This window comes from Morone saxatilis, unplaced genomic scaffold (genome assembly GCF_004916995.1).
Source record: "Morone saxatilis isolate NCDOM2014 unplaced genomic scaffold, NCSU_SB_2.0 Contig12, whole genome shotgun sequence".
Taxonomy (NCBI): domain Eukaryota; kingdom Metazoa; phylum Chordata; class Actinopteri; family Moronidae; genus Morone; species Morone saxatilis.
In genome coordinates, this window is record NW_023339674.1 from 24,797,408 (window position 1) to 24,805,772 (window position 8,365).

General features: G+C 38.1%; 1 protein-coding gene across 1 annotated transcript in view; it reads left to right on the forward strand.

Moving 5' to 3' along the window:
* The window catches only part of LOC118322466 (protein shisa-like-2B), an 8,955-nt gene extending 794 nt beyond the window's left edge, over positions 1-8,161 (forward strand). The window contains exons 2-3 of the mRNA XM_035654155.1: positions 2,214-2,350; positions 3,854-8,161. Coding sequence (XP_035510048.1) covers positions 2,214-2,350; positions 3,854-4,041 — 325 coding nt within the window. The 3' untranslated portion in view covers positions 4,042-8,161. The remainder of the gene's footprint in view (positions 1-2,213; positions 2,351-3,853) is intronic.
* Positions 8,162-8,365: the final 204 nt, after the last annotated feature.

Sequence of the window (8,365 nt, forward strand, 5' to 3'; positions counted from 1 at the left end):
GAGAGCCAAGAAAAAACACAAAGAAGCTATGCTCTTGTCCAATGGAGAACAGTATATTTTTATCTTTTTTTTTAACAAAAATATTAAAAGAACAACATCCTCTTTCATACATGTATTTGCTACATGTTGTTCTCTGCAAAATGTCCACAGGAAGGTGTGTGATGTCATTTTTCAATGCACCACAAGCATTTTCTTTGACTATATTCTAATGAATATAACAAAACCTGTGTAAATAAAACGGAATTAATTTAATAAATTTTACTTTGTAATTAAGGCGAATTGAGCCTTTAAAGGTCCAGTGTGTTAGATTCTGTGGTATCTAACAGTGAAGTTGGCATGACAAGATTTCTTTTGGCCCCATCTGGCCATCTGTATGTACAATTTCTTGGGGCACTACTGCCTATCAAGAACCAGTGTTTTGTTTGTCCAATCTGGGCTACTGTAGAAACATGGTGGACTCCGCCAAAGAGGACCCACTTCATTTATTTGCAAAGATATTTTGGGGGCTTTTAATGCTCATATAGGACAGGTGAAAATAGACAGGAAAGGGGTGGGGGAGAGAGAAAGGGAATGACATGCAGCAAAGGGCCACAGGTTGGAATTTAATCCAGGCGTCTGCAGTAAGGACTACTGCCTACATAGGGCATGCGCTCTACAAGGTGAGCTACTGTGTGCCCCAAAATGGCTTATAAGGTAATGAAAACACAATGAATGTTATTTTCAGGTAACCATACGATAATGAAAACATACCTATTAATATTCCATTTCTTTCAATAGATCCTCCTGAATGTTACACACTGGACCTTTAAGTTATCATACTGAAAGTGCATTTTAAAAATCCAGTATTCCACCTGCAAAAACAATTTTGATGCTCTATTAAATAATGTATTGTCATTTATAATGTAAGGCTTTTCTTTGTAGGGAAAGTTTGAAGTGGGCTTTTAATCAATTTTATAATGTATCACAATGCAACCCACAGCATGTTTCCAAATCATGTCTGTAGGAGGTCCAGTGAATGTAGCGCATCATATATCTGGCCATTCTGCATCATTATGTGTAATTATTTATAATAAGAATTTCACTGAAACTCTGCCTTGCTTTTACTGGAGTGCTCTCACTGCTCTCAAGGTACAGAGCATGCACTCTCAGTATGACACAGCATGAATGCAAAACATGTTGTACAGCCACCTTTGAAGCAGACTAGCAACAAAAATAACAATACAATTTTTTTTTTTATCTTTCACATTTTATTCAGCTTAATTTTCTTTTTGGTAAAGCTGTCGATGATGTGGTTTTACTTCAGTTGTCCATATTCTGTTCCAGCTAAAAAAAACAATAAACTGATCATACTAAATATGTATGTGAAACCAGGCATGCAGTGCAGGTTTAAACCAGCAGCATTGTTATATTCATGAAAGGTCACATTCTGCCACTATTGATTCAGTATGGTTGACTTCAGTGCTTCCAAAACATCTGAACAGTTGTACATAGACTAGGACCCTGCAAAGCAGAATGTATAGATCGATGATTCAGAGAAATTACACGTGTTCCCATTTGTACAGCTTTTATTTATTTAGAATAAATGTACCTTACACCACAGTGTGTCACAAACTAACTGACATAGTCTGTTAAGACTCAAGGTGGCCTGCGGTAGTAGCACCACTGAGATCTGTAGAGTAAGAAGAAGTCGTCTACAGCCATGATAGCAGCTCTGTGAGGTGTTGGCACAGTGTTACTCTGAGCAAAATAGCTTAAACAAGCTGAAATGCCAAACTGGCTTGACACATCTTGGGGTCTGAACCAATCAGCGTCCTATGAGGAACTACTGGCAGCTACAGGTGTGGTGATTCATTTCGTCATAAGTGAATGATCAAAAACAACAATGGCGGCTCTTTAAGAGGTTAGCGTAGATGCTGCTAGCATCAGTAATATAAGAACTGGAGAGTATTTCTTCATTGAAAGACGAGCAAAGAACAGCACTTAAAGAGGTCCAGTCATTATGGACCAATAGGTAACATCAAGTTAACAATGAATTCAAATTTCCCTTTAAAAAAAAGAAACACACCATATCAATACTTATCAATCCTTATCTATGTCCACATTCTAAATTGATGCAGTTGGTTGCATGTTAATGCATATATGTAATTTCTATTGTACAGTATATTGGTCACAAGGTGATACTCCTGTCTGTGTCTTTGTCTTCTGTTTTATAGTCTTGGAGCTCTTGTGGGTCTCTCTGTAGCAGCTGTGGTTCTTCTCGCCTTCATCATCACTCTCTGTGTCCTCTGCTATCTGTTCATCACCACTAAACCCAGGGGTTTGGACAACGGGCTGCCTCTGCGAGCACCAGGTACTGACTGTCCATCCGTCTCTCTGCAGGGGGCATTGTGCTAACAGCTCGATAAAATACACTGAATTATTTAGGAGCGACCTCCTGACGTTTATTAACTGCTGATCCCAGGGACAGAAACAACCTGACTTTGCGAGCTGGGGTATTTTGTCATATAAGACAAAATATATATATATATATATATATATATATTATATATAATATATATTTCTTTTAAACTATACTTTTGTATATATTTTACCCTGTGTAATTACATTTATTTGTACACCATGCCACTACCTCCTGCTGTGATCTGTGCCTGTTCCATATAAATCACTTCTGTATATAGTGAACATATAACTCTTATTCTATTTTTTCTATTTCTATTGCATCGTGTATTTTTCTGTTTCTATTGTGTTGTGTTTTATCTGTAGCTGCTGTAGTGAGTGAATTTCCCCAGTGTGCGATCAGTAAGGTCTATCTTATCTTAGTGACATAACCATTGAATGGGTACGAAACAAATTCAGGCTACAGGCAACCAGCAAGGTATGATATGAAAGTGTGCATGGTTGTATTATAAGCACAAAACAAGATTTGAGGGCAGTGTCTCAGCTTTCATGCTTTGCACATTTCAAAACTGCTCTCTCATTTTTCTCTAGCTGTTCAGAGCATGTGAAGTGAGTTCATAACTTAAAAAGCCATGTCTTTATATTTGCCCATTACACAGCTACAAGGCAGAGTGTCACAGGACAATATACCTGCAGTTTCAAAGCACATGGGAGTTGCTCTGCTCTCCCTTTGAATTTGCATGTGAGGGATATAAACTGCCAAACCTTCAAACAGCTTCAAAGAAACTAAGCAAAGAGAATGCAGGGACAAGTTCTTTTACTTTTTTTTTGGGATGATAAGATGGTATCGTCTTAACATGTAATAGCAGTTTCATAAGCCTTAAAATGCTAGAACACACACTTATTTTGCCTAATTAGTGACTCTTCTCAGGAATGATGCCTACCTTCAACTGAAGCACAGGTCTTTAAAACACCTACACTACTAACTAACTACATGTTCATCTATGCATGCTGGCTAGTAGGGATGTGGCTTTTTATTGGAAATTCCAAAATTCATTCGAACGTGGTTAATGTAATGACCTGTTTGAATTGACAATTATATAGTCTATAGATACCCGTAAAACGTACATTTACCCCAAATTAAACCCCAGCTTTAAATTTAAATAACAAAAGTTAGGATTCATTAATTTGATACTTTGGTGCTCATGGTTTCCTGTAAAATGAACTGAACGATTAAATTATGGAGAATCTAACTGATCTAATTATATGTAGCATGTCCATACTGACAAAAGTTTCAATTTCAGTTTGTGATCTAGGCAGCTTAGATTATTATTTAGGAGCAACCTCCTGATCTTTATTAACTGCTGATCCATCTAACCCTAACCCTGACTTGGTGAGCTTAGGTATTTTATTTTTGTCAAAAGAAAAGAGGTTTAAAAAGTTTTCTGTCTCCCAGGTGCTACATTGAGTCCACAAGTACCAGGTCCGAGTCATACCGCTGCCCCTGCTGGCCCACAAGGCTTCAGGAAACACTTCCTGAGGGGCAAGCTGGACTGTGACAACCAGCCCCCGGACCCTGATCGCCTTTTCCAACGTTGTTTCATGGCAACTGTGACATCTATCAACGTTGAGGGTCCTGCATAGACTGGTGGACTCCTTTTATCTTGATTCCCTCTTTGGCAGCCATCTACCGGTCACCACTAAACTGTCACTATTTTCATTAATAACGAGTGCAGGTTGGACCAAATACATTTTCACTAAATCAGACATGGTTATCTTTGCTTGACTCAGTAGAACACAACTGCTAACAGTTTGCAAAATCCTCAGAGAAAGTGTTTCTCAAACTTTTTACACCGCATACCACCTCAGAAAATAATAATATTATATTATATATTATTATATTACCACCATTATGGCCGACATTAAAATACAGTAGCGTATGCTGACCCTATTCAGCTACGGACAGTTCACACAGGAGGCAGCTTTATTCCTAATGAAAAGATTAGTAATTGCTTGAATCCTGAATAGAACAGTTAAGGAACCAGAGCTAATTTGGTGGAAAAGGGGTTCTCGTGGTCCACACTTCTCCCAAAGGTTCTCCATTTGGAGCCACGATTACAGTGTGTCTGATGCCTTCACTTTACCTCCGCTTATTATCTTGCCATGGTTACTAAATGCATACTAATATGTATGTGCTACGTGCATGAACGTGACTACAAACCAGGCTGAACAAAATATTATGGGAAATGCAAAACGTATTTTAAATGACATTTCAGTGGTCTCATACTACAGTTTATGCATTTTCATTGGAAATGTGGAATATTTTGACAGTATTATATGTTTTTAAAGGACTTTCATTTCCTTTTGTGTCCTTCTAAAGGCAGCTTGCGTACTGCCAGTGGTATACGTACCATAGCTTGAGAACCAGTTATCTAAACAAAGACTGTAGCAGAAGAAAAAGAGTGATGCAAATGTGATCTCAGTTACTTTGCATTTTTCATTTATTAGTTGTAGTTTGGGAGTCGTACATATTATTTGTTGTGATGTGTTTGTGTAACTGTCTGTTGGACACAATCAGAGCAACAGTGTTTCTCATAATCAACATACAAACAAAAAACTGTGATTGCTAATTCCTCTTATTTTGCCTGTCGCATCAGTGCAACAACAGTGTTTTGGGGAGTAAATGAAAAACGACAAGACAAAATGACACAATTATGTGATTGTGTAGACAATCAAGTATTTTTATGGCGGTAAATCGGCAGAAGAGAATGTTTAGAAAATGTTTGCTGACTGCAAAATCAAAAGAATTGAATACAGATCAGTTAAAATATGTGGTTAGAATTGGCTTTAGATAGATGAGATGAGTTGAGTTATTATAAATGTATTAGAGCTCATTCCCTTAAGTCCAGAGGTTGTTAGCGCCTGTTACAATAAAAAATGTTTTCAAAATGACATCCACTGAGAAATAACCTCAAAACCTTATCTGAATGATGATTAATCACTGAGTCAGAAATGTTTTCACTGAACCTGAGAGACAGACAGAGTGATTTTGAGAAACAAATACTAAGTGAATTGTTTAGTTTCGCCTAAATTTCCGAGGGCACTGAGTGCTCGATGTTTGTTTTGTTTGTCTGTTCTGCTATTATTGAAGCTGCTGGCTCTAAACGCTGCTTTTACAAAGCCACAGAATAGGTTGTAATGACAGGAGGATGAAAACTGTTGATTACAAAAAAAAGCTTAACAATATGTTAATACACTAGATAAGACAAATACTAAACTCCCACGCTGCAGGCCTCTGGCCATTGACATAATAAGGTGGATATTGCATATCTCCACTGTACACAAATGAACTATCCAATATATGGGTGCTTCCATCTTTGCCATTCGGAGCTAAAGTCTGTGCAGTAGTGATCGGGGTTGGTGCCAAGATATTGAGATCCCGCCCATATGCCGAACCGACTCATTTTCGAAAAGGGATCAGCTCTTAATCATGTTGTGAAACCCCCTTTTATTTCAAATAACTAATTAAAAACAAACGTACCAAGGAAATGAACACTTGAACATACATCAGCATGATAAGAACTACCTAATATGACAGTAACCATATTTGGGAAACATTTATATGACGTGAAATTTATATTTAAATGTTTTGGTTTGGCCCCATGTCCTGTCCGCCACCAGAGGGCAATCAAGATGTTTTGGTTTCACTTTTGGAGAGCTGTCATGTCGTCCATCTTTATATATGTCAGTGTATCTGGCGCACAGGGCCACTCCACTGATTGTACACACAGCTCAGTTTACCCGTCATGATTATCTGGGTTTTGAGGCTTCAAATTTTTACAAACTGGGGACATGGAAAGATGTGGTTTACCAGTGCATTATGGGAATTGTAGGCTCTAGTGCAAACTAGGGTCACATACTAAAAGTCAGGATATCTCCCCTCTGCTTTGATTTATCTGGTAGCTTTTTAGAAGTGCAGTACTAACCCCTAAAAGTATGTCCACTGGATGCAGCTCTGTCAAGTTCCTGATCTCTGTCTCATTTCAAATGTCCGCTGGAAGAGTTTCTGGAGTGGAGCATGTAATGGCAGCCACCTTTGCTTGGCAAGTTGCCAATATTTTTAGCACAGTCCTCTTGGTGCATTCCATTAAACAGAGAAGTTGACATTTCTTAGCTCCCAGTTGGAAATTTCAACTGGAATGCCCCCTGAAGTCAGATTTCTTTAGGAAGGCAGGTAGAACGTTGCCAACCCCACCCTCCAAATCCAATATGGCTGCTCCACGCATCATCTAAGTGAAAGGTGTATAATACATACACTTTTTATTAAATCTGTCGTACACACAGTACTATCCAACTTCTGGCCGTGGATAAGTTTGTATGAGAAAAATACAGCATATTGCGTTATCAACCGGTATTGTGAACAATGGCTAATCTGGCTAGAGCTTGGTTTTCCGACTTGTACTGGAATTCCCAATTCTGACTACTGAGGTAAATGGAATGCACCATAGCATTGGCAAATTTTGTTGGTCGGTCTGTCCACCACTTGGGTCCAGACTCAACAGCTGTTGGCTAGATTTTGTACAGACATTGATGGATGAAGTTTGGTGATCCCCTGACTTTACTCTAGTGCCATGATAAGGTTTACATTTATGGTTTTGAGTGAAATATCTCAACAACTATTGGATTGCCATGACATTTTGTACAGACATTTATGTTCCCCCTGAGGGGACCCTCAGGATTGATTGTTATCACTTTGGTATCTCTTTGGTTTAGGACCAGAGAACTGCACTACTGAAATCCCCATCAGCCTCAGCTGTATTTTGTGGTTATTGCTAATGCTAGCAGATGTAAGCTCGCTAACATGCAAAATTGAGATGGTAAACATTACACCTCAGCATAGTTAGTGCTGTCATTGTGAACATGTTAGCATGCCATTAGCTTTTAGCTCAAAGCACCGCTGTGCCTAAGTACAGCCGGAAAGAGGCTAGCCTTGCTGCTGAGTCTTAAACCTTGTGTTTTACATGCACATTAAATATACGTTTGCAGCTCATCTCATCAATATGAGAACAGAATATTTGTGCCTGTACTTTATTTGTTTTATTTGTATGCAGCACGTCCTGTTATCTTTGTTTTCTAACTTTATTTCCTGAACAGTCAGTAACTAATGAAATACACAAATATTTTATTCATGTCAACTGACAGGTTGTATATACGTTCAACAGTGAATTTGAAGCTACACAGAAAAAAGCAAAGACAAAGCAAAGTAAACAGAGTTGTGTATGTGCAACATGCTCAGCAGCCACATGACATTAGGTGACAAAACACTTTCCTTTAGGGTGAAATATTCCTGTTAAGTGTTAACAGTTACATGAAGCCCTCTTAAATAAACACAACGTTTATTTGTTGAATTTACAATGTTTTGGGCTGAATTGTTGCTCCAGAATTGTTGTAATGAGAAAACCCTTGGCTGATGCATTCATCAATTCTGTGCTGTGTTAAACGTGAACATTGCAGAATGGATACAGTCTGGACAATTTGTGTTTTGCTTTGATGGTGTTGTAGGAAACACCACAGCTTTAGGTTGTAGCTGTAAATTATCATGTTATTATCATGTGCCATAACTGCTCAGTTCATTGTTACAATATTTGTGTAATGTCAGTCTGTTTATTAATTAATCTGAGATTATGAGGGACCTCATTAGCAAGATATGGCAACTCAAGTGCCTCTTACGAATGTGTATTTTCCAAAGTTGATAAAGTTATAAACTTCACTTTCTTGTGTGCTGTCTCTTACTTTGATGCCTTAAATAACTTTGATCTTGCTGCACCTCGAGCAACGTCTGCCTAAATTATATTTTCCTTTTACCTCAGCTAATGCATTTTTTATGACTCCAAACACCAAAGGTGCTGTAAAACATCCTCAGATTATTTATTCTATGTTGCGAGATGTTTTTACCCCATCATGAGAC